This window comes from Cuculus canorus, chromosome 12 (assembly GCF_017976375.1).
Source record: "Cuculus canorus isolate bCucCan1 chromosome 12, bCucCan1.pri, whole genome shotgun sequence".
Lineage (NCBI taxonomy): Eukaryota > Metazoa > Chordata > Aves > Cuculiformes > Cuculidae > Cuculus > Cuculus canorus.
The window spans coordinates 9,339,954-9,366,289 of record NC_071412.1 but is presented as its reverse complement, the minus strand read 5'-3'; the positions used below and the strand labels follow the sequence as shown (position 1 = coordinate 9,366,289).

Here is a 26,336-nt window from a genome sequence, read left to right as displayed (position 1 = left end):
CTTCTACTTTGAGAGATTTTGACAGCAGTTTCCCCTGTGCTGTACACTCACTTCCCATGGTAGCATTTCTGATTATGTTGTTTCTGGGGGGATAGCTGCTTTTACTCCCAGTAACTGCGTGCCTGATGAAGGCTTGGATTGCAGTGACAGCCTGGTGCATCAGCCGAGGAGCAGAGTCACTGGGGGATCCTTTGGGCCAGGAGAACACGATGGTGCTGCAGTTGTTTGGAGCAGTGAGTCAGATCTCTGTGCCAGGATGCGCATGTGCAGCGGTTCCAGGAGATGTGCACACTGCATCTGATACCTGGCCTCGGCGTCCTGGAGGCTCACCATTACTATCCCAGTTTCACTGGGACTCCAGAGCCAGTGTCCAAAATGTCCCAAGCCGTTTGTTGCTCTTGAACCTCTTGAGCTGCTGACACAAACTGTTCAGAAGAGGTTCTGGTGCAGCTGCCTCATTTGGTCAATGTTTTCTTGAATTGCTGTTGTTTGTTATCGGGTAGAAACAGTTTTTCTAAGGTTCTGTGCTCAGCTAAGCACTGAAGTTCTCTACTGACTTAAGCACTAGAACTCCTGAGGATGCTTTCAGCTGGGACCATGGTAGCAGTAAAAGTAGACAGGGCTGTGTCCTCAGGGCTGGTAGGAAGGCTGGACTTCCCTTCTCTTGCTTCCAGTATCAGAAGATGAAACCAGAGTACTTGGGCATGAATGGGACTAGTAGACTGGCGCCGTGCTGTGCAGGGGGTCAGTGATAACGCAAAATTCCATATTGAATATGATTTATTTTGAGGTTTTAGAAACAGGAAGTTTACAGATGGTTTCTAGGCATCCATCATGACTATTGACTTTAGATGGTGGAAGCAAGTTATGTGCTGTTGTGAAATCATGTGATAAGTATAGGCTGCATTTGCATTTCTAAGTCACGGAAATGCATAAACATACATTTGTCTGTTGTGCAAGCTCTTAGAGAAAACAGGTCCTGCAGACAAGCTGCAGAGCTCAGGAAGAGAGTAGCTGGTTCATACGTTCAGGGTAGTCTGTAGGATTTGAAAGAGAGCACAGAGAAGTGTAGGAAAAACTTTTTAGCATTTCCTGTCTTGCAAAGAGAACAGACGGTAAAAAACAGAGTCAAATGCCAACTTTTGCAAAGTTCCCAAAGCTTTGAGATCATTTTGCAGCTTTGATTAAATTTTGGTCATTTTTTTATATGGAATTGATCCTGTCTTCCCAAAACAGTATGGAAGAAATTACTCAAGGGATGATTTAACTTTTTGGTTTGCTTTCTCTGTGTCACAAGATTTCCCAAGGACATAACACAGAAACTCTTTGTACTGAGGGCTGTGGGTGGGGCATCATGCTTGGTAGTTGCTGTGCAATTTTGTGATATGTCGTTAGGAGACTTGGAAGGCTGTATGTGTACTCTGGGAAAAGGCTGCATTCTGATTTAAGATCCTCTGTTGGCTTGACGTTGTGCTTCCTTCTCCTGTAGAAGAAAGCCAGGTCCTGCGTCTCACAGAGGCTCTATCGTCTCCCCTTGGAGTTGGCAAGAGTTGTGTGCGTCTGTGAGCGGAATTAGTGGTGGCTCCTGAAGGCAGTATTTCCTGGGAAAGAAACCGCCGCTGACAAATGTTGTTATTGCACGATAATTTACACTCCGCAAACCACTCACCAAGAGAACCATAAAACCCAGAACTTCCTATGCAGATATTTTGCTGGAGGGCTAAAATATTGATTGTTTGTAAAAACAGCACTTCTATTCAGTAAGCGTCTCTCGCTTTCACTGTTAACACCCATGTCCTAACTGTTAGAAGGCGTATAGCTGGAGGAGCACCCCTGCTCTGACAGATAAAAGAAAATCCTGCAGGTTTCCCAGGTGCTTTTTTTTTATTCAGTGTAACACAGAGCTCGTTCAGAACTAACCTGACCCAATATCTCCAGAACTGCTCCTGCTAAGCGGGAGATTGACCCCGCTTAGAGGATTTTTAAAAACAGCCCTACTACTCCTGAGCACTGGAGTTATTAAAAGAAATCTGTTTCAGGGTGGGTTGTGTGGTTGTACTGCACTAATATGCTTTTTCTTTTGCAGAAGTTCAGGCTGTTCTCCTCTCTGACATGCTCGTATTCCTTCAGGAGAAGGACCAGAAGTATGTCTTTGCCTCACTGGTAAGACTTCAACCTTTTCTCCTTTTTCCTATTTTATGTGAGAGACCTTTGAAGTGTGTTGTGCAGTGAAGCCAGCCACTGCCTGCTAAACAGCTTAATTTTCTTGCTTCTAACTTTTTTGTTTGCTGAGCAGACTCCATTATTTTTGATAGGAAAACATGTCTTTGTGCCCCACCTCCCTATTCTGCAGTGCCTCCGCACAGCTGATAATTGGCCTGGAAAACCTGCCTGTCGCTTGATACACTTACTGCTTTTCACTTTGTGCAAATTGAAGCAGTGATTGGGGCGGGAGGGTGCCATGAGATAACGCAAACATTGTAAAAATGAATCTTAGCAGAAGGAAATATGCTAATATACTGTGAGCTACTATGAGAGGCAGGGAAGGGGAAATGCCACTGCAGTAAATTCAACAGAACAGCTTGAAAATAAATGTCAGGGGAATATATTTGTAACACACAAAACCAAAAACATCAGCTTTTGAAGGCAGGCCTCACCTGTTAAAGAAAACCCGGTACCTAATTTAGTCTGTTGGGGCTGTACCTTGTAGGCATGGTCTAGACTGGTTAAGCCTTGTGACCTTTCTGCCTTTTGAACATTTTGAAAGCTGATAATTTGTTATTCCAGTTCCACCAACAGTCTGCATAGACTCAATGCCCTACACAGGGGCAGCTGATTTACACACGGGTCCTGCTAGTGAACCACTACCAAATCGCCTCAGTTGTAGCATCCTGTTAAACACACAACGGGGCTGACTCATAGCAGATGACACAGCAGCAAAGCAACATTTTAATCGAGCAGACTGATTACATAGAGACCGTAGCGCACAATGACCATTGTCTCACAGGCAAGTCTTCTCTGTCATAGGAATCAGCTGTAAGCTTCTGAGAACAGCAGAGGTTTTGTGGGATTTGGAAATAAGATGTTACTGCATCCTAGGGAGAAGTCATGTGGATAATGTGTGTGAAGCAGACACTAGCAAGCTGCACTAAGTTAAAGAAGCTGTGATATTAATGACAGAGAGAGAGTGGGCAGGAGGAGGTGAAATCAAAGGTCTGCTGGATTTTAAAGTAAAATATGGTAGAGTTTACAAAACTACAAAGGCAATTGTAGATTAATTCTTTGTCAAAATGGAAGAAGGTAAAATTGCTTTTCCTACAGAAATGATGGAGGAAAGCAAATCTTCCGTGTTCTTTGAACCCGTTGGAATTATTTCAATTAGCTAAAAGGTTCACAAAATGTTTACAACCTGAGAAGAGGTAATGATATGATATTGGGGAGCTTTTTAGTGCTAGTTTCCGTCTGGGAACTAGTACTGTTTGCACTCCTCACCCTTTTCTTTCCATCTAAAGGACCAGAAATCTACTGTGATCTCTCTGAAGAAGCTGATTGTGCGAGAAGTGGCTCATGAAGAGAAGGGTTTGTTTCTGATCAGTATGGGTGTAAAAGATCCCGAAATGGTGGAAGTCCATGCCAGCTCCAAAGAAGAGCGTAACGGCTGGATACAAATCATTCAAGACACAATGAACACCATGTAAGCTACCAAGCTATTCTTGCAAGGCGTGTAATGCAGTTGGTATTGTTCTGGTACTAATTGAAACATGTTTCTTGTCCAGGGACAAAGATGAGGATGAAGGAATCCCTTGTGAGTCTGAGTTTGAAAAGAAAGTGTCAGACGCAAGAGTGAGAGGACTGAAAGGTAAAATCCTGCATGGGGCAGAGCAGAAGAGCACTTTTTGAAAAATATACAGGGATCGTTGTGTTGGGTCTTGTGGTTGAACTACAACTTTTTTTAAAGGAGCAAGAATCCTGCATCCAGCAAATAATTGCACCTCACCTTGCTTGCATGATTTTTTTTTCTGATCCTACTGGTTGCTGTTTCCAAGTAGGATTGTGCAGGGTCCAGCTGTATCATGAGGTTCCACTAGATGGGGCCAGTATCTCAGGAATCGCTCAGTTTTCCTGCCAAAGCTTTTATTTTCTGTCTGTTTTCATGTCTGTTTTCTGTTCATCCTCACAGAACAACTTCAGCAGAAGGATAAGCAGATCCTCCTCTTGCTGGAGGAGAAGGCTAAGATCTTCCGGGACATGGCAGACAGTTCTGTGCAGGAGGACATGCCAGGCTCCAGACTGCTCTTCAGAGCCAACACGGAAGAGGCACCCAAAGGAGAGGCCATTATGAAAACTGCAATAAATGAAGGTGAGCAAGTCAGGGTGACACATTAATTACACTAACCAGTGGACCCTCCTTCAGTGAAGCCATCAGTCCTCAGGCACCGGTTTTGCATGGTAGTCTGGTGCTTTTTACACCGGAAGGCTTTGTGCTTATAAATATCTAAGGGGTAGATGTCAAGAGGATGGAGTCAGACTCTTCGCAGTGGTGCCCAGCAACAGGAGAAGGGTCAATGGGTACAAATTGGAACACAAGGAAGTTCCATCTGAACATCAGGAAAAAATTCTTCACAATGAGGGTTACAGAGCACTGGAACAGGCTGCCCAGGGCGATTTTGAAGTGTCCTTCTGTGGAAGTATTGAAAACCCGCCTGGATGCACTCCTGTGCAGCCTGCTTTGAGTGACCTTGCTCTAGCTGGGGGGCTGAACTGGATGATCTCCAGAGATGCCTTCCAATGCCTACCATTCTCTGATTCTCTTCATCAGAATAACAGCATAGATAGGAGATTTTGCTACTCACTGTGTTGTCTCAGGGACAGATAATGGGGATCAGGAAAGGAAGCAGTTATTGATGGCTGTTGAAAGAGGGCAGAAAAGATCTCAGCGTAGAGAACAACCATGCATTGAAACTGCAGTGGGGTAAAGAGCAGTACAGGATTTATCTTTGGCTAAAATTTGGGCCATCCAGGCTTTTGCTGTGCTTCAGTGTCAGGAAGGTGTGAGAGCAGGGCTTGGGTTCTAGCAGATGCGTGTGGTGCCTGCAAGGCACAAGTAAGTCTGTTGACAAAGGCAAGCGTAGATGAAAAGCCAGGCAACTTTCCGGTGTGATTTTTGGAGGGGCTAAAAATTATTAAATGCTGTTGTCAAAGCACACCAGAGTTGCCTGGAGGAAGAGAGGGAGGTGTAAGCCTGTGCAGAGCTCCAGAAATTGGCAGTTAATGGCCAGACAGATTGAGCTTTTGCAGGGCAGATGTGAACTGTTCGTATCATTGTCATAGAAACATGGTTTCTTAGTACTGCAAAGTATGTGGATTTCTGACCTGAGCTCAGGCAGCGGTGAAAATAGCTCAGAAGCCTCAAGTGGTCTTTAACAGAGATCATTGCTTTTTGTCAGTTGAACTGCTGCAAGACCTGGTGAACAGGAGCCTGGGCACTGCCCTTGGGCAGCAGGTCAGCATGGAACAAGAAGGAGGAGTTGGCCCCATCTCTCTACCTAGAAGGGCAGAAACTTTTGGAGGATTTGACAGTCATCAGATGAACGCCTCCAAGTGTGAGTAGTTACATTTTTTTGCATGAGTGTTTGGTCATAATACATGTCGACGTACCCTCTTGTTTCAGAAGAACTCCAGCAGCTGATGATTTGGGTTTCCCAACTCCTCTGCAATAATCAATAGATTAAATAACAGATTAGAAGAAGAAGCCTCTGTACACGTGGAATGATGATAGCTGAGAACACATGGCTGCATGAGGATCAAACATCTGAACTTCTCAGTCTTCTCTCTGTGCTCTCTAAATCATCCTTACTTCTTTGCTTCCATGCCACATGAAAACACTTGGCTTCTTAATAGATGAGTTTCTTCGTGTTGTTATTGTAATATATGCAGCTCTATTCTTCGTTCTTCAGTTATCTCCCAGCAAGAGCCCAGTGCTGTTGCGTTTGCAAATGGATGAGGATATTGCCGCATCAAGCACCTTCTCCCCTGGCTCTGCTCTCTTATGTGTTTGTGCTCCACTTTACATCTACATGTGTTATTCCTGTAATTAAGTCTCTCCCAAAGAAATGTGTGAATATTTATTTCAGCTGCATAGTTGGCTGCTTCCCAATCCTCTCTTTCTTTTCTCTAGTTATCAGAAACTTCCCTGTCCTCAAATTCTTTTCTCTATGGTCTCACTCATACTCCCAATACAGTCAGTTTTGCTGCGCTAGTGTCTGTCTCAGCGTTGGGATCGTTGGACCTCATCTGACCTTCTGCATTAAAGGAGCAGTGTTAGTTCCAGACAGTCAGACATGAGAAGTATGTTGAGGTTTTCCCAGCTCTATTGGAAAGCTGCAAACCGCTCCACAGGCCTTGTCATCATAATGACAAATATATTCACACTGGAGGGGTTTGTTTAGGGTTGTGCCTCTCTCTGTTACAGTGATGAATGGAGCAACCTCAGGCTGTTCATTGCCCAGCTCTACATTTTCTTTAGAAATGTCCTCTTCTGAATTAAATTGTAATTCAATAGTTGTAAGTTCTTGGGAGAATTTGGGAAAAGAATGCAGGGCCTGTTTGTTCAGCTGGAGGCCAAGAGGCATGAAGCGTGGCTTTCATCTCCAGTTCTGTTCACAACTTGTGCACCCTTGGGCAAGGCTTATAACCTGACTCTTCTTCATTCTCCCCTCCAGCAAAGCAGAAGGGAGGTGTGTTTCCTCCTGCAAAGGGGTAGAAGGCCCCAGGATGTGGTGCAGGAGAGAAGGTCTATTAGGAGGACTTGAGGGTCAGCTGTTATTGGCAAAGCCTACCTGGGCAGTGGTGGGAGAAGAGCGCCTTTGCACTAGTTACGATGTCCTTCACGTTGCTGCAAATAAAGGTGTATGTAAGGTTGTTTATCTTTAAGAGAGTGGCAATAGGGAGGTTACCAGTGCAGGTATGGGTTTTCCCCATGAGCTGCATCTCAACTGGTAAGAGACTTGGCAAGAGCTAGAGGACCAAAGAGCCATGCGACAACTCCTCCACCTGCGAGAAGGGTGGCACAGGTGGGGGTTTCAGCCTACCAGGCGGTTCAGACCTACTCAGGAGCACAGATAGGAGCCATCCAGAGGGGAGTTGGAAAGAGGAGTCCATTGCCTCTTTAAAGACACAGGGTTCCGATATCTAAGGTTAAAGATAAATTGTTAGCATAAAATTACACAAGATATCGTGCCAGCAGTATCTGACCCAGGTGTAAATTGCATTTGCACAAGAAAGGCTCTGAAACTATTCTTGCAATAATACTCCTTAGTATGATACTGTTATTGTTCTCCATCTGCTGTTATTCTGCCTCATGTCTTCTCAGCAGGTATTCTTTGGTAATAGAGAGCAGTGCAGTGGATAGACAAAGCACCAATTAATAAAGTGCCCCGTATTTATCAGCACGTCTGAAACTAAAGTCAATCCTAATACTGAATTCACATCCACTTTTTCTGGTGGTGCTGCCCTGTTCTGATATGCATAGGGAGCAAATGCATTTAGTTAAAAGTGTCAAGACCTCGGTGTTCTCTTTTGTGAAACATCTGAGTTTCCTCTATTGAATTGCATTAGCAAGTTCACCTGTGACTTAAAATGTTGAATAACCAGTATCGATGCTGGCTTCTTCCTCTAGGTGGAGCAAAAGATGAAGGCGACGATGCTCAGGACCTTCGGAGAACGGAGTCGGACAGCATTTTAAAGAAGGTATCACTTGGTTTCTCTGTCTGCTGTGACTGAGTTCAGATTTCAAGAGCGACAGTTCTTGTCTTGAAAAATGCCTGAATTTCGTAACAATTAGATGTATCCCAATAAGTTGAAAATAAAATAAAATTGGGAGTCAAAATTGGCAGCCAAAACCACTTTGCTGTAGCTAGAATCCTAGCTTGAAAAACATTGCAAATCAGTTGTGGTTTTTTGTGGCACGGGTTATCTGCCATCTGTCTGCAGATCAGCTAAAGCATGTGTTTAATTATGCATCGTTATGGAAATTATAAGGTCAGCTATAACTTTGCACCTATTCTTGCTGTGGATCAATCTATCATATAACTGCAAAATGATACCTAATTAACATTTTATTTTATATGACTTTAGCTCGCCTAAAAAACATGCATGAATTCTCCCAGAGTGGAAGATGGGGGCGGGGGTTAATGTGTCTGTCATTAGTTCAGCTTCAGAACACATTTGCTGTGATTTCTCATTTGTCTTCATATTAAATCTGTGATCTTTTCTTAGGGTGGAAATGCTAATCTGATGTTCATGTTGAAAAGGAATAACGAGGTAAGAACTGATTCAGTTGCTCAGCTGTTTCCTTCATTTAAGTGGCAAGTGAATTTGTCTCAATAGGTGATAATGTAGAAGAAAATACATTTCATTTGCTGAAGCACATGTAGACTTTTAAATACATTAAGCTGAACCCACTGTGCCATTTATTTGTTTAACCTTGGATGTTCAGATAGAGAATTCACTGAATGTCATCTGCTTGCCAGCAGATACGTGGTGATTATAGGCAGCAAGGGTTAATTACCACTAGGATGCGCAGGGCTGAATTTATGGTGCATCTGCAGGCAGAGGGAGTTTAATTTTGCTGCAGGTGCAGTGAATTGGGGCAATTAGGTTTCTATTCTCCCTTTGATACTCATTCATAACTCCCAATTAGCATTAATGGCAAAATGAGAAGCAGTTCTCTTAATCCTGGCTATCATACCACTATTGTGAATATTGCTGTGGTTTTTTTTTTCTTCTTAAAAGTAATTGTAGGATTTGAGAGATTCAGAGAAATTTTAGGTAGGCTAAAAATACATTTAGCAATAGGACATCCCTCCAAAGTAGCGTGTTCTGTATTGATGCGTTTTATGTTCACCTTTACCTGTATTTTCAGAGAGCCTCCATGAACACGCCTGCTGTACTCGTGTGCCTGCTGTATTGCAGTTCTCTATGTAATGACAGTGGGACTTGCGTGGGTCAGCCAGGGGTGCGACAGTACAAATAACCCACATTCATCTTCCTTTTTCACCTCTTTAAGTTCTTTCCCTGAAGTTTTTAAGTGAACTGCTGGGTTTCATCCCAGTTACTTTGTTTGCTCTTGAGCGAGCTGGTGCAGTGGGAAATGGTTTGCAGAGGCAACCTGGGAGTTCCCATGAAGTCAGTGCTTCTGCAGCTGTTTTCTCCTCTGCTGCACTGATGGCTAGTAAAAGTGAGGAAGATGGTATGAGGTACCTCTGAGAGATGTCCAAAGGATGTATTTGTGTTCCAGGGGATGATGCAATTGTTGCAAGTGAAGAGTGAGAAAAACAAAGCTGTAGAGGGGTGTTTGTACAGCTTGTCAGACCCACTGGTGGGTCATAGAGGAAAAGAAGGATGCTTTACATGTACCTTAGCACTCAGCAAGATCTAATAGCAATGCTTTTGTTTTCTTGCAGCAGGTCCTCCAAACCATTACCAGCCTCCATAAGCTGCTCAGTGCTTTGCAGGTAGGCTCAGCCATTTATTGTGCTTTTGCATGCTGCTTGCCTGAACTGCACATCCCGCAAGTCAGTCAGTAACAGCCACTCCTGCTTTGCTCCCATGTCCCCTTCCCTTTGTCTGCCACATCCCTGTGTGGCAGAACACCCGGTGGCCGGCTTACTGGCAGCGTGCCCACAGGTTATAGGAAGGAGATGTTGCCTAAGTGAACTAGTGCTGGTTGGAATGTGGGAAGCTGCTGTGGGAAGCTGCATCCTCTGGTAGCCCCGCTGTAAGGCAGCAGCGCTGAAATGTGAATTTGGTGGGGGAAGAAGAGATTCAATTCAACATCATGAAGTTTGCAGGGATGGAGCCTCTCTCCATGGAGAAGGGTGTTGGAGTGATTTGTATCCCTTCTCTCCTAGGGTGTTGTGCTGCAGCAGGACACCTACATTGAGGATCAGAAGCTGGCTCTGAGCGAGAGGGCTCTGACCCGAAGCTTCTTCCGGCCGACATCACTGTTGGAGCAGGAGAAGCAGCGAAACTTGGAGAAGCAGCGCCAGGAGTTGGCTAACCTGAAGAAGCAGCAAACACAGCACCAGGAGGAGAGGCGGAGAAGAGAGAAGGAGTGGGAAGTTCGGGAGAAGGAGCTGGCGGAGCAAGAGGCCCACTTGGCCCAGCGAGAGGAGCAGGTCCAGAGAGGATGGCAGGATCTCGAGCGGGAGCGGGAAGAGCTTCAGCTGAAGAAAGCCTCCTACCAGCTTGACCTGGAGAGGCTTCGTACAGCACAGAAGCAGCTGGAAAGGGAGAAGGCACAGTTCAAGCAAGACATGGAGCGATTAGCTCAAATGCGGCAGGAGCCTGACCACAACCAGGTAAATGCTACCAACAGCTGGGCTGCTGGGGAAGCCATGGCCTGCAGGGAACTCCTGGATGCCTCCTGGGCCAGCTGCATGCCAGCAGTGATAGACTGACACCAGCATAGCCCTACATGTGTGAGATCTGCAGTTCCTGGCTCTTCCCTTGCACGTGCTGCATTTGTTGCATCTCCAGAGCTGCTGAGGCATTGCAAGTGCTCAGGATTGGCAGTAGGTGGTTACAACATCCTGAGTTCTGCCTGCTTTCCTGTGTCATGTGTTGGCAGACAGCAGAGCAAAGGTGACTGGCTTGCAGAGATGCCCTAAGCAATCCCAGGAGGTCGCTATTACCTTTGATGTTGGCCTTCACTCCATGGGGGCTGAGCTCTGGAGAGCAGTCAGGCAGATGAGATGTCCTCAGAAACAGCCTGAGGGTTGTGGGTTATCTGCACCTTCCAGCTGTCACAAAAGGCACTTGTGAGGCTGATAACTGAGGGGAATGCTGTTTGTACACTTACATCCATCTCCAAAAGCATTCTTGATATCTACGAAATAGAAGAGTGTTGTCCAAAACCAGAAAGAACAGCCCGCACACAGATCCCGTGCTCTGTGTGTTTTTCAGCAAGCTGGGGTTTGGTTTTTTACAACTGTGCGGCAGTCTGGCTGAGGAGAGTAAGCATCCATTGGCAAAACACGGGCTGAATTTGATCCTTAGGCCTGTTGCTGATCGTTTGTTTGTTTGCAACTCACTAATTCTGAATGTAATTTGCTTAGAATTTGCTGTGGAAAAATTAGTTTGTAGATGTTGGATTGTGGCATGGAAATGATTTTGGGTGCCTGAATAGACTAATTGCGGAGCTCAGCAGTGAGCTCTGAAAAGCAAATCATCAGAGGAGGGCTTGCTCCCTCCCACCATGGTTCCTGATGAAGCCAGAAGTTTTCCAAGCACACAGTGAAGCTGCTCCAGTGTTGAGCACACGTAGACACGCAGGGGGCACGGCTGCTATGGGAGAGGCTGAGTGGTAAAATAACTGTGAGGCCTGGAGGATTAGGACATGGAAGCACCTTTTTGAGACAGGTATCTTACTGAAATTTCAGAGTTATTAATAGAGGGTTTGGTGAGGCTTTGTTGAGTTGTTGTTTTGATCTTCCCTTTGAGTATGCAGGCTCAATTACAGCCCAAGACAGCCGTTAGGGAAAAAAAAAAAATCAGGAAAAATGTCTTTGCTTTCATCTTTTGCTTGTGAAGGCTTCCTTTGACACATGCCGCTCTGGTGCTGTGTGCTGGCATTCCCCCGACGGAGAGGCACGCTTCTCCTTGGCGTTCTGCCACTGTCTGTGTGCATGAACGATGCAGGGTGAGTCTTGGTATTGAGATCTTAGAGAATATTTGCCCTTGGCTTGTTGATACATAGCATAGTACATGTAGGAGCAAAAGATACTGGAGCATTACTCTTTGTAAGTCTCATTTCTTCATTTTAAACAGAGAAGGCTTCCCTCCATTGCTTTGCCTGGATGGGGAACACTTTAGCTGGTGAATGGGCTAAATGTTCACAAGAACAGCCTCTGTTTCTACGAGTGGTCTGGAACACACTTTTTATCCAGGTTCCCTGCTAACCTCTTTCATAGCCCAATAAAACACTTTTGTTTTCCTTTACAGGTTTCAAATCTACATGAGAAACTTGCAAGAGTCCCCTCCCAGTCCAGCATCGATGACTCCTCCAAGCAGAAGAGCCCTTCCTTTCCTAAACAAGGGCACTTTCATTCAGAACTGTCTGTCTCCCCTAAAAGGAACAGTCTTTCAAGGACACACAAAGAGAAAAGCACTTTCCATTTGCTTAGCACAAACCAGACTAACAAGGCAGCTGAGGAACAGGCCCAGATGCCTACCCGCCTCTTCAGTTTAGCCAAACCAAAGGATAAGAAGGAAAAGAAGAAAAAGGGCAGGGGACATCGCTCCCAACAGTCTGGTGAGTGCCAAGGGATGTTATAGGTGTGTTTTCAGAGTCAGTGAACTGCATTTCCACTCCATCCAGCAAATTCGCAAAAGCCATGGAATCTAGCCTTAAATGTGGATGGTAACACAAGGATGGAGAATATTAGCTGTGATGGGTGGAGTTCCCAGCTTGAAGTGATCTTCTGTGGGCTTTTCTGCCTGCTCTGCAGTCCCTGGGATTGTCATAGGGGCACACTCTGCTCCCTGCACCTTCCCTTCCCCATCCCATCCTGAGCTGCCTCCACAAGCTGGGTTCTACCTTTATTTTTCAGCTTGCTCTGCTTCGAGGAGGAAAATGTCCTGCTTCAGTGGTTGGGCTTTTATGATGTGCTGCTAGGATGCTTTTGGCTGTTGTAGGCCGTGCAGTATTGCTGTTTGCTTTAACTCTGTTGTAGTTTGGAAGTAATACCCGCAACCTTGCTGGTGGCCTCTCCCTTCCCGTCCAGCCAGTCTGTCTTGTCTCTTGATCTGGAAAAAACACCATGCAGTTTTTTAATCTGGTAGTTTTGAATCCCCTTAGGACTTGGTTCTACACCTCAAACCTCTGACCCATATAAAATTTGATCTCGTGCATTCTGATGACCAGCTTATCCGTAATAACTCACTGATGTTTTCCAACTTGTACACAGGAAAGCTCAGCAATTATGAGAGGTAATCTCATAGTAGCTCATCAAACAAATGGACATTTTTTAAGATGCCCAGTGGATTGAGGACACAGTAGGGTTTCCATGTTCATGGAATCCTGCTCTGCCTGCTATCTCCATGTATTCCCATAGTGATTCCCACCTGTTCTTTTGTGCTGCAGATTCTCACTCATCAGAAGCACCTCCAGAGGGTGAGGAGATCTTCTGCTGAGCATGGACTCTTCCACTGGTCACTCTCAGCATTGGTACAGTGGACACCTCCCTGCCTGCTCCACAGCATGCTGCTGGTGCCTGCATCTGACAAGCATCTGGAGATTTAAATTAAAACGCGTTATGAAGTCTGTTAAGTGGTGGGAAAGGGCCTCTCTCCTGTGGTTTTGGGTGAATTCTCACCTAAGAGACTGACTGCATGGCGAATAGTACCATCTCTCTGTGCAAACCTTGGGTTAAATGGATTGGGATAGATGTTTTCTGTCTCTTCTCACTGCTAAAGGATGAGAGAACGTAGCCTTAAGGGGTCCGTGCCTTCAAATTCCCTTTTTCTGGGGAACGTAACCAAAACCAAGCATTTAGCAAAAGATTAGGACTCTACAAATGGTGCGTACACACTGGCATATATAGATATATTGTATATATACATATATGTATCTATGTATCCACTGGGATATGCCTACGGTGTACAGCCAAGCTTAGCTCGGCCCGTGGGGATAGATAATACCTGATGATTTTCAGGGAGCGTGTAGATATTAAATATCTTGCCCTTACTGTCCAATTGTGATGCCATTGACTTGCACGCCCCTTTTGTGCTCATGGTATATGGACTGTTTGGTTTTGGAAAGGTACCTTCCACCAGGAAGCAGAAACAGCATTCAAATCAAAACTTCAGGGCCCGGAGCGGGAGGAGGGGAAAGTAATCCTGAAAGATTTCCATGGGGCAGAGGATTTCAATGTCAGATTGTTTCCAGAATCAAGCAGAATGTCTTTGGGTATATTTAAAACTATGCAGAGAAGAGAAATTCAGTAGGTTTGTAAGGTAAGCCCAGGGAGCCAGAACAGTGTTCAAGTGGGAACAACTCTAAACAACGCTTTTTTACACAATCTTTTTGAGCTTCAGTTCACTCCTTCCCATCCCCTAAGTAAAGATGATTTTTTTGGCCAGAATATAGTTCTCCAGTTGCTTTTGACATCTCTTCCCTACAAGCCTTACTGGAGAGATGACTGAAAAATCCACTTTAAGGAAATTTGGTTCTGTTATTTATACTTTTCTATTGCCACCTTTTGTGTTACCGTTGAGCTTCTATTTCTCTGGATTTTGTCGGCTTCCCTTGCTTGTTTCTAAGGCAGAATGAGACAACAGCAATTTCAGAGCACTTCAGTGAGATGTCGCAGGTCAGAGGACTGAGTGCTGTGTGCAGAGTGAACCCCAAGGACGTGGCTCCTGGACCCTATGCCTATACAATACCGTGCACTTACATTATACTGTGCATTTTGGGAGACAGAATACATTCTTATGGGCAGAAATGCTGTGGGACAGGCCCAGAGGTGCAGCGTAGAAGGTGTGTTTGTACCACCGTGAGCTCTAGGGTGAAAGCGTCCATGTGTCCCCATGTCACCATCAGCAGAAGGGGAAGGTGTGAGGGTGGCTCTTGTGCCGACTGTGAGGTATTTGTACAGTTGTTGAATACAGGGATGTGTTCTGTGGGGGAAAAGAAATGCAGCAAGCCAAACTTTTTTTCCAAAATTATTGTGCTTCCAAACCCCCTCAGGCAAATTGCCGGAGTGGATTTGTAACAGGTTACGAGACGCCATCATCTTCAAATTCGCTCAAGAATTTGCTCAGTTTGAAGCTGTCAGGTGCATTTCCTTTCCTACCAGTTTTTCTTTAAAAGAAAGAATACATCTCTCCTTGCACTATTGTTTGATTTCAGTTTTCTCTCTGGCTTCTCACAGGCTAGTGACCCCCCCAGCAGTTTTCAGAATTGGGTGCTGATGAGTATCAGCAGTGTTGATGGTGAGGTGGATGCTTAGGCTGATCTTTCTCAGTCAGTGTAGGAATCCTAAGCCGCCTGCTTGCTTTGGAAGCTCTCTAAACTATTATGACTTAAAAAAAACAACACCAGAGGAAAGGAAAAAGATTTGAGATTTATTTTATTTTGGTTTGGTTTTTTTTTAATATTATTTGGTGCTTGTTCTTAATTGCAAGCAGGGCTTGCAAAAAATATTTATCTTTCTGTTTATTTGAAAGAGTTCTTTTTTTAAAAGAAGTTTACTTGGTTTTATTTTTTTATTTCTTTTTACTTTTTGTTTTGATTTTGTTTGAGGTTTTGAGGGGTGGTTTGTTTTTTTTTCCTTCCCTTTTTTTTTTTTTTGTTTTCTTACCAAGAGATTGGTAAAACAAATGTTCTTACCTCCCTGGTTACTACAGACCTGGGGTCTGGGCAGTGCTGCTTAGCAGCCTATGCCATGCTGAGAGTTACACAATTTCAACTGAGAGCTTTCTTGAAGGCAGAGCATCTTTGGGCCAAAAACAGTCTGGAAAAAAGCAGCAGTGACTTCAGACAAGATTTCTCGTATCAGTTAGTTTCCTTATTTAAATATTTTCTTTAGGTTTTCTCATACCTCTTGGAAGCAAAGGAAAAAGCAAAACATGCGGTGATGTGAGGGTCTGGTCACTTGTCCAGGGAGATTCAGCCAGCTCCTCCCTTGAACCTGAAATGAGCTGGAGGAGGCATGTGCTGGTGGTGTAGTGTTACCGTTTTCATAAGAAAAAAACTGTTTTCACAATATAACTTCTGCCCTGCTATTTGTACATCTGTGAAAATGCGTGTGCCAAGCTGAAATTTTTGGAAACCAAAGCAGTGGCTCATTTAGTGTTGTGTAAGCAGAGGTCAGGTGGATGGTACTTCTAAAAGTTCCCTTTGGTCTGCAATAGCCTTTGCCAGTATGAGCTTTTGTTTTCATCCCACTGTCATATTCTCAGAACATCTTGAATTTACAGCACGGGAGCATCCTATGACTCCAAGGAGGACACCAAAATGGAGATGTGTGACGTGGAGTAGCAGGGTGAGTCTCTACCTGGCTTGACCATCTCTTCTGACCTGTGCAAATCAAAAAGAGCAGTCAGTGCCCTGAGTGAAAATCGTATTTGCTCAGTGTTCTTCTAAGGTCCCCATGGTTCCTTGTTAAAGAAACCATGGGTGTGAGTCAGAAATGTACTGACCAGGAAGACTGCCTATCCAAGCTGGCTGTGTCTTAAATTCTGGACAGACCTTTGTCCCTGAAGAATGTATATTACTGTATGATTCACTTTTTTGGAATGAAGCCTTTACTCCCACAATGCTTCCTCCTTCTTTCACCTTTAGAAAAGCGAGGGCTTGGTTTTATCTCTTTAGCCTTTTATTTTTCTCCTCTTAAGTTTTCTTTGGAAAGGCTTGGCATAGGTTCCCAGAGTTGGATTCCCACTCTCATCACCGCAGGTTGCCTAGAGTTGTCTGCTAGATTATGGTTCCAGCTTTACAGCACCAAAGCCTTTCCTCTTCCTGGTCTTAAAGTAGTGTTTGCTCCAGTTCCACACCTGGCATCCATCCTACAGTCATTGAAAGCATGTTATTTCTTCAGCCCTACTTGATGCTGTGTCTGGTTCCCAGAGCCAGTCCCTTGATCCCTTTTGGAGCACTCAAACCACTCTGTTTTGCATTGGATTCCTGGGACACAAAGCACACTCAAAAATGTCTGTGCAATGCCCATATTGTGAGAGGGGGAAAGGACCGTAAAGGAGGAGAAAAATCAGACTTTGTTTTCTTGGGCTTTTCTTTGCCTGTTCTTTGTCACTGCCCAACAGAAGGGATTTCAATGACCAGGGAAGTGGGAGTACAGGCTCAGGTGAAATACAAAAGCAGTCAGTATTAGCTGGGGGTGCCAGAATAGCCCAGCGATAGAGAGTTGCTGTAGGAAATGGTGTGAGACTCAGAGTGTGTGGAGTTGGCCTTAGCTTCTTTTAAATTAAGTGATCATCTCAACATGTAACATGATGTCAGTTTGATGCCATAAAGCACTTTAAATGGAACTGGTCTTGTCCCTTTTTATTTTGGTTACATGGAGACAATTAGTTTAGCCATTACTCCCCTCTCTGCATCCCCAGCAAAATCCAAGCAGCAAGTAGGCATATTTCTGGTTTGATTTGGCTTTACCCTGGAGGAGAGAGGGTCAAGCTTTTTGTATTGTTTTTAGACCGAAGTGAATTTGAATCTGGCTACAGTCCCACTGCAGACTGGGTGAGTGGTAGGACTAGAGAACTGGCTTCTGATGGCTCAGGTATATCCCCCTCGGGAGAGCCCATGCTGGTGTCACCGTCACCTTCCTCACAGCATGTGCTGCTGCCACTAAGGAAGCTGTCCCGCTGGTAGTTTGCCCTCTACCTCCTTTTCCTTGGAGAAACCCGGAGCAGAGGAGGTAGAGGGGGATTCAACCAAATAAGTGAAGTGAGGCTTTTTCCGTGCACTAAGTTATTTACTGTCCGGGCCATTGGGAGACTTCCCAAGTGCCATCCCTGGGGCAGGAGCTCTCCCCACTGCTGAGGGTGGGCTCTTCACTCTTGAAGTTTGACCACTGCTGAGCAGCACAGTAATGTCATTGGTTTGTGCTGCCTTTTGAAGGCAAAAGCATCCATAGAGTTTGATCATCTTTGCACCTTTCTTGAGGCACTAGAATATCTCAAAGCTGTTGCTGAAACACTCAAATCCAGTCCTTCCAAATGCCACCAAGGCAGAAGAGGTTTATCAGGTGCCAAATCCCAAGGAAGCTGTCTAGGATATCTGGCACAGGTGAGGGAGGACTGGGCAGGGGCCATGAGAGAGTATATGCTAAAATCCCACAAAACATTCCTTGTTAACCAGAACTCTGGAAATTATTCTGCCTGCTGGCCAGGTTGGGGAATTTAACATAATTTAAGACACCCTTTGAAATAACAAACCTCCCTACTGCTCATAACTCTTGCTTCATTTGTCAGAAGGGGCGGCAATCAGTTATTCTTGATCCAGTGATGCAGCTAAGTTTTAAAGATAGGCGAGCTGAACTGGCTTAGTCTCATACACCTCATGCTCTTTAGTGACAGGAAATGCTAGCTAGCTCCCTTCCACCTGCATTTTTGGGGCTTGGTGCCCTTTTTTCCACACACATTTCACTGACACTGATGCTTTGCCCAAATGTATTCAGCTTCCATTGCTTGGGGGGAGGAGGGAACAGGATAACATTCACTGCTTTGCATACAGCTGTAAGCTTCGTATGTATTAAAGCTGTCTGTCAGTATCCATCTTTTCCATGTTCTAAAGTATTTTACTGTTCTTTATCAATATTAAACACTGACTCAAAAAAAAAAAAAGAAAAAGATATAAAAATCTATGTCCAGTTCAGTTCGCCTATGGTTAAAAGTTTAGCCTGGTGTTTATTTTGTACTAATATGAAATGCACTTGAGTAATTCCCAGAGCATTGAGGTGTATTGTAATAACCTGATATACCTCTGCTTTTGGTTTGTTTCTTAAGATAAATAAATAAATAAAGATGCTTTGCATTTTCATGTTGAACCCATAAAAAAAAAAGTTTTAAAAAAAAAGAATTTTTTAAAAAGAGGGTAAATCCTAATTGCTGTATGTTAATTTGTAATTATGTAAAAAGTGAGCAGGTTATTGACTGTAAAATTCTTCAGTTTTTCTGTAACTTGCCAGGAACCATTAGGTTTTGTAACAAGCTTTTATTTATCTTCCTTTTTAGTTATCAGCGTCAACCTCTTGTAAAGTCATTTTTCCTCTTAATAAATTTGATTTTAAGTCTGAGTTTTCTGCCCAATTTATTTCCCCACCTTTGGTATTTCTGCTGTGGACTTAGTTGCACCGGGGCTCCATGAATATATGTAACCCTACCTGTAATCAAATGTTTGCATTGCTTTTATTATCTGGACAGTTTGTGTCCATTGGACTCTTTAGCTTATTTTCCTTCTCTTAGAAGATTTGTGTTTTGCTGAAGGGCATATGGTCATAATGATATTCGGCTCCTTGGCGTTTCACACACGCACACAGAGAAGGCTTTTCATCTTTTTACAAGAAAAGGAAGTGTCACAGCCGTTATCTCAGCCACTTCAGCTCCAGAAGCCGAGATAAATGGCAGTCTGGTGGCTGCGTGGTCTGTCTTATGGTGTAGGCTTTCTGTAAACCCACTAAAATAGGGGCTGAAGCCCCTCTGCTCTGAGGACAGGCAGAGAGAGTTGGGGTTGTTCAGCCTGGAGAAGAGAAGTCTCTGGGGAGACCTTAGCGCAGCCTTCCAGCTGAAAGAGGCTCCAGGAAAGCTGGGGAGGGACTTTTTGCGAGGGTGTGGAGTGACAGGATAGGATGAAGGGGAATGGCTTTAGATTGGAGGGGGGAAGATTTAGATTAGACACTAGGAAGAAATACTTCACAATGAGGGTAGTGAGGCACTGGCACAGGTTACCCAGAGAACTGGTGGATGCTCCCTCCCTGGAAGTGTTCCAGGCCAGGTTGGATGGGGCGTTTGGCATCCTGGACTGATGGGGGGTGTCCCTGCCCATTGCAGGGGGGCCAGAACTGGGTGGTCTTTAAGGTTCATTCCAAATCAAACCATTTTACGATTCTATGAAAATACCTTGGTCTCTTCAGCAAAACCCATGCACGGGATTTTTATCTCATTTGTCTGCGAGAACTAGAGACGCTCTATCTCATCGTGGACGCGGAGAGCGAAGGGGGATGTTTGCATCCACAAAGCAGTCTGTGGTGTACGGCCACATCGCCTGTGAGAGGAGCCCAGCAGAAATGCTGTAGACAGAGCCCGAGTGGTTCCTTTCGCCTGGAGAGCTGAAGGTATGTGGTGTTCCCAGTGCCTGCAGGCATCCCTCCAGGCAGAAGAGGGTGCCAGAAGTACAGGGCTTGCTCACAGCTCACTGAGGAGCCAGCACAGAGGACCACAATGCCTGGGGCTCCTCTACCATCATTTCTTTTTAACCTGTAAAAGCAATCACAACTGCCCCTGTACCGCTAATCCTGCACAGGACTCAAATATTCCCTCTCCAGCCAGAAGGAGCAGGGAGACCTGCACCCTTCATCCTTTATATTCTGATTTTGAGGCAGAGGAAGTGCTGGATTTCCAACTATTATTTCACTTGTCTTCAGGGGTAAGAGAGGGAAGGAGAGGGGATTCTTTAGGAGAATCGTGTGCATCAATAAAAGCCTTCAGGTCATGGACATGAATGCTGCTTGGCGGTGTTGGGTTATTTCTTAACAGGTGTTAGGAAATGCCACCCACCCTCCTATGCCTTGTTAACCAGCAGTGCACTGTGTGTATTTTTCCATTTCTTTGCAGTTGTGTTGCATGTGCTGTTCTAAAAATCTGAATCATGTCAATGAACCCAAACCTACACCCTGTCACGCTGCACTTGCTCCAAGACAGGCTGCTCCCTGGGTGTGAGACAGGAGATGAAAGAGCTCATTTATCTCGATGACTGTTCGGTAGTCCTCATTTTATTTGCATTTCCATCCATTCCAGCTCACCTATTTGCGGACGCAAAAAAAAAGCCTTCACTGAACCGTTGGCTCCTGTATGTGGCATTTAAAGAGCATGTTTTCCTGCAGCCCCTCTTGGATTTGCAACGTGGATGCCCAACAAAAGCACTGCTTGGGTTATGCTTGACTGTAGCTGCTGCTGGTAGTGCTAGTTTGCCAGGCTGCAGCGATACAGCAGGTATTGGTCATGGAAGGAAGAAAACTATAGTTACTGATGACAAATCACATGTAGAAAACCAAATTCTTGCTGAATGAAGCTCCTGCTAGGGAAAGGCCAGGGTGCAGAGCAAACCAGGCAGAGTGAGCTTCTCTGATCCTGCACAGTGCAAGTGAAACCACCTCTGTTTCCACAGGCCAGAGGGGAGCCGAGGCATGCAATGCGCATTGCCTTTGGCAGATGAGAAAATGAAGAGATCCACCTATCCAGGTGACCTCCATGAGGCAATTTGGATATCCAAAACCACCTTCCCACAATTTCATCCACAGTCCATGCACTGAGCCATTATGGCCTAGTGAAGCTGATGAAATGGATCTTCTCACTAGACTACATGGGTCAATTATTTTAGATGGCCTCCAAGCAGTAACGATGTGTTTCTGAGCATCCCAGGTTTCTGGTCCAGCCCCACCTTCTTGCCAGTGAAGGGCAGAGTAAAAGATCCTTGTGGGGCCATGTGGTGGGTCATCTGCATGTGGCTGGATTTTCAATGGTACCTTCACCTAAAAGAGGTCATAAAGGATACTTACTCTTGGATGGGACTCTAAAAGGAACATTAACAAAGGAGAGGCTCTTTGGAGGGACAGTTTAGCGACACCTTTAATGTTTGCATTTCTGCCTTCCTGCCCTTGCTGGGTTCAGTCCCATCTCTGGCTCCAGGATGAGGAATTGGATGCCTGGGAGGGCACAGGTGCAGGCTGGGCTGGGGCTTGCAGACAGGCTGCTCATTCATGGGGGTTTTATTAAGAGAAGGAAAGGCAAAACCCTAATTAGTTCAGTCAGTGAGTGAGTAGCCTTGTGATCAGATACAAGGTGAACAGTCAAGGAATGACTTACCTTTACCAGAGAAGACACCTAGGTTTTCTTAATTAGCTAGCTGGCGGGATGTTAAACACTGCACTGTGTTGATTTGTTTGGGGTTGGGGCATGTTTAAATTAAGGGGAAAATAATATTTGACACTAGCAACTGACATGAGAGCCCACACAAGTGAGCACCCTTGACCTTCACAGGGATGGCCAGACTCAGTGGGTGCCCTGTGTGTCCTCACAGAAGCTATCTTCACACCTCTTGAAATACCCAGCAAACAAAGCTTTGCTCCAGAGCCTGCTCTCCTGCCAAGGTTGCAATGATGCTGCAGGATTGAGACTGGATCCCCCTGCCCTGCCGCCTGTGCAGCCTTGTCCTACTCTCCCTGCATCCTGGGGCTCCTTTCATGTCGATAACTTGTTCAACAAGGCTATAAATAGCAACCTTCACTCTTGGTGGGAAGACATCCTGACGCGTCAGCCAGGCGTCCCCAGCAGGATGAAGCTGAGGTTTGTTTCCTGCTCCTTGACGGGCCTGAGGCCTCAGCAGGTCCCCACGGTGGGGGGAATCTTTTAAGTCCCTTCACTCTCTCCTTTCTTTACAGTCCATCCCTTTCACAGATGTAGTTCAGCTGGCAATTCCCAAAAAAGCCCTGACCTCTCACCACAGCCTGGCGTGTCTCCCTCTGGTTCTTGGCGTCTCCAGACACTTTCTTTTTCCTTCCTTTTCACTAAAGGGCTGCTTCTCGCTGGCCACGTCTTTCTAGTGAGCCTAATTAGACAGGAGCCTAATTAGAGCTAAGCAGGAGCGGTGAGTCATTAGCAGAGCCCTGTGGGAAGCCCCAGAGCAGCCCTAAGCCGGGCAGGGTGGCAGCGTGGGCAGAGGAGGGAGTCGGGACGCAGTGAGTGCTTGGCTGGGCGCAGGGAAGAAGCTGTCAGAGCGAAGCAGCTCCTCTTTGTGTGTGCATGTGTAATTCCCCCAGACAGTGACCCAGAAATGGCTCTTTACCCGCCTCCCTGCATCTGCTGGAGAGCCAAGCAGCGGCATGCTGCTGGTCTTGGGGTCGCTGGGCTCACCTCAGGGCTGAAGAGGTCTGTCCATCCTACCCAGCCAGGGAAGTTAGAAACCAAAAGGGGTTTTCTTGGTGGCACTGAAGCTTTTTTTAATCCTTGTTTTGTTTTTACTCATCCCTTTTAATACACAGCTATCTACAGATGGAGTGGAGCCAGTGTCCTGGGGGCTGACTGTGGCTGGTGGCTGCAAGGAGAAGGGTCCTGTAGGAGTGCAAGAAGAGTAAGCAGAACAGAAAAGGACAGGATTGCAATGTTTTCTCTGGACAGAACCACAGGACTGGAACTGAGAGGTAGGACTTTCTATCAATTATTAAATCACATCCTGGATGAAGTGCCAACAACTTTTTAATGAACCAGTCCAGGTTGTGCCATGGCCCCGGACCATTCCTCCAGCCTCAACTGGGAGGGGACTGCTTCCCAGAAGAACCAGAACTGAAACAGCACAAATTATTTGATTCCTGAACTCTATGATTCCCAAGGGATGGCAGGAGTAATGAAAGGATGTGTTAGATAGCCAGGATCAATCCTCTTGAACCCTTCCGCTGTCTTCATTTGGAGGAGGGGTACAGAAATACAGAGGGGTCCTTGTCCATGTAGTCTGTGAGACACGGCCATCAGTGGTGCAGCGTGCGCTGAGGAGAGGGAAGTAAGACGTCCAGGCGCTGACAGCGTGAAAGCCAGGCTTTCTTCCACCTAATTGGATTTGTTATTCAGCTGAGAAATGCCGAATGGCTTGGGTGGGCTCTGAGCTTGGGATTTCAGTGAGGATGTCGGGACGACGCAGTAAAGTAGGTCACACTGCTGCAAGCAGGGTTGATGGTTTTGCACAACAGTCGATGATGTTAAATAAGGAGGTGGTGAAATGGAAAGAAAAGGCAGATTGTAAGGAGGAATAAAAAAAATGAGCTCAGCCTCTGCTATTCACTCCCACAGGAGTCCCTTCTGCAGGCTCCCGTCTTGGGCCCCTCCAGCACTGCTGCCTCTCCTCAGAGGGTGCTGGGATCCTGCTCTGCACTGGAGCAAAAGGGATTGGGCCCCATTTAAATTTCCAGTTGGTTCAGGGGAGCTAGGGGCAATGTTTGCTCCTGCTTTTGGAAGCTTAACTTCATCTGTGAGCAGTGTTTCCTGGAGTGGCAGTTTGTGAGCCTGGACCCTCTTTAGAGACTAAAATGTGTTGGGTTTACCCCAAGGGAGAAGGTGTGCGGGGAACAAGAAAACAATTTTACAAAGGCCATATTGCAGGGAGAATGTGGAGTGCTGGGGCGTTAATTAACATGCAGGAGAGGATGACAAGCCAAGGGCACATGGCTTCAGTCCTCTGTATAGACATGGATGAATTTGAAAGCACGTCAGATAGCTGGAAAATAACACTCCTCCACTCCAATTATGTGTCTAAAATGCCAGAGCCAGCCTCTGGATGGACGTGGGGCTTCCTCAGACGCTGGAGGTATTAAATCACCAGCTACTCTGCTTCTAATGGACTATAGTCAAAAGCGACAAAAGGAGAGCAGCTCAGATGATAATTCCCCATAGGGCTTCACTGCACAATAGTATTATTTCTAGGGCAGCTGAGGTCAGGCTGGGAAAATGCATATTTAAAAACCAACAAGGCACTATGAGTTTCATTTAAATAAGGCATGGAATTATCAGCCCTTTGCATCTGGGGAGCTTCAGCGTTGTCAGTCCCTGGGGATGGAGATCCCAAGACATAGGCCTGCTCCCACTAGCTGCTTGCTTCATCCCACTGCCAAGCATCTCCCAAACGTCTTTTGGAGAATAAGAAACAACCTGTACAGAGCTGGGGAGCCAAGAGAGCCCATGGACAAGCTCCTGACTGGGGAAGAGGGTGGGCTGAAAGTTGTGTCCTGTCTAAACCCTCCTGCAGGGCCATGTCCCTGCAAAACAAAGCAGGAGATGTGGGACAAGCTGCCCTTTGGTGGCCTGGGCCTGCTGGTAGCAGCTTGCTGCAATGCCTGGGTTTTAGCAAGGGCCAGATCCTTGGAAGACCCTGCACCTCTGGAGGATTCTCCTGGGAAAAACTGATGTCTGAGCTCCCAACACCCAACACAAGGGTCAGCTGTAGCATGTGAGCCTGTTGTTTCCCTGGAGCCTGGGAACATACAGCCCCTGTAACGCCTCCAGACAAGACTCTTTCCCAAGCGTTCGCTCCCAGACAAAGCTGTGCTTGACCTGCTGAGATGGTGAAAAAGCTCTTTTTAAAAAGGCAAAACAAACCATGTTTACATTTCTTCCTCTGTACCTTCCCATTAAGACCCAGCCCCACTCTGGCTGTAGCTTTATTCTAATTTTTCCATCTCCCACTCCTCTTTTACTTTGTTGCTGCTAACCAATAAACCTTTGTATTTTTTGCATTACATTTAATTCCATAGCAACAGTTTGCTGCTGTCACAGCAGCTGCTGATTGCTTTTGAATTTTCTTTCACGAAAGCTCCAGAATAAATACAAAAGAGCAGGTCTTTTCATGGCTCATATCAAAGCTAGCCAGTTGCAAAGCCTCCTGAGCTGGTATTTAAAGTCCCAGAGTCCCATACCAAACCTGAATCAACAAAACTGAAAGGGATTTCATTCACATGCCCCCCCCTTTCCCCTCCCCCACTCATCAAACAGTAATTTCTATCCTGAATTGGTTTCCCAAAGGGGTCTTTAATGAGTTTTTTTCTATGGGGCCTTATGCTCATATGTGCCCAGCTCACGTCAGCTAACACTGCTGCCCACCCAGCTCCTGTGGGCAAGGAGATGTGTTCCCAGTCTCCTTTACTGCTCAGCAATTCAGGCTCCAAATCCCTTTCAGACTGTGCATAACACCCATAGGAAACTTTGCTTCTCAAGGCCACTGGCCCTTGCTAGTAAAAAGAGGTAAACAAGTATTTGCAAGGTTGTCATGTTTTGCCTGGTGCTTGTAAGCACCACTGGCTGCTCTGAGCGATGTTCCTGAGCTCCCAGTCCTGTGCAAAGCTGGAACTGCTGGTCTGATAGAGGGGAGAACTCAGAGCCTTCCCATAGTAGAGCTGGATTAGACCCCTGCTCCTCTGGGATGGGGAGAGATGCACATGGAGAAGCGTGAACAGGAACCCCAGCTGGAAAATCCATCTCACCTGTCAATGGGCCCCTTTCTTGGGAGCTGCAGCAGCCAAACAAAGGCAAATAAGGAAAACAGAAGTATAAATTCTTCTTTTCTTCCTTAGCAATCATTTGCTTTCCTTGCAGGAGTACAGCTGTGTCTGGGTTGGGCCCCCTCAACCCATCTGGCAGATACTAGCCTTACAGACTCACAAAGTCTCCTAAAATCATTGCATGGTGAAACTGAGTGAGAGCAGCTGTGGAGAAAGAGACATGTGATGTCCTCAGGACACAAGAAGCCCTAGACTTTATTCCCACATCTACCACTAACCTTGGACAAAACACCTGACATTGTGCCTCAGTTTCCCAAGCACTGAAGCAATAATAATTACAGCCAGGGTGGTTGCTTAGGAGGCTGTTTGTGAGCTGCCCCACCAAGTGCCAACCCTGTTATTATTCCTTGGCCCTGTTATTAGATCTAAATCCAACTTGCTTAAGAATGAAAACTCCTGTGAAAAACACACAAACTGTTTCCCAGATCATCATTTTTATTAAAGTTCACAGGCAGCTGGAGGAAAAAGGAAAAAAAAAAACAACCTTAGAAAATG

At 45.7% G+C, this 26,336-nt stretch overlaps 1 protein-coding gene across 2 annotated transcripts in view; it reads left to right on the top strand.

Moving 5' to 3' along the window:
- Window positions 1–18,829, top strand: part of AKAP13 (A-kinase anchoring protein 13) — a 77,143-nt gene extending 58,314 nt beyond the window's left edge. Inside the window, exons 21-31 of one of the 2 annotated variants that reach the window (XM_054077398.1) lie at window positions 2,087–2,163; window positions 3,513–3,694; window positions 3,777–3,859; window positions 4,181–4,360; window positions 5,448–5,603; window positions 7,679–7,749; window positions 8,278–8,322; window positions 9,465–9,515; window positions 9,912–10,361; window positions 12,004–12,313; window positions 13,145–18,829. In XM_054077398.1, the coding sequence (XP_053933373.1) occupies window positions 2,087–2,163; window positions 3,513–3,694; window positions 3,777–3,859; window positions 4,181–4,360; window positions 5,448–5,603; window positions 7,679–7,749; window positions 8,278–8,322; window positions 9,465–9,515; window positions 9,912–10,361; window positions 12,004–12,313; window positions 13,145–13,194 (1,655 nt within the window). In that variant the 3' untranslated portion in view covers window positions 13,195–18,829. The remainder of the gene's footprint in view (window positions 1–2,086; window positions 2,164–3,512; window positions 3,695–3,776; window positions 3,860–4,180; window positions 4,361–5,447; window positions 5,604–7,678; window positions 7,750–8,277; window positions 8,323–9,464; window positions 9,516–9,911; window positions 10,362–12,003; window positions 12,314–13,144) is intronic. The other variant, XM_054077399.1, reaches the window with a different exon arrangement.
- The last annotated feature ends 7,507 nt before the right edge of the window (window positions 18,830–26,336 follow it).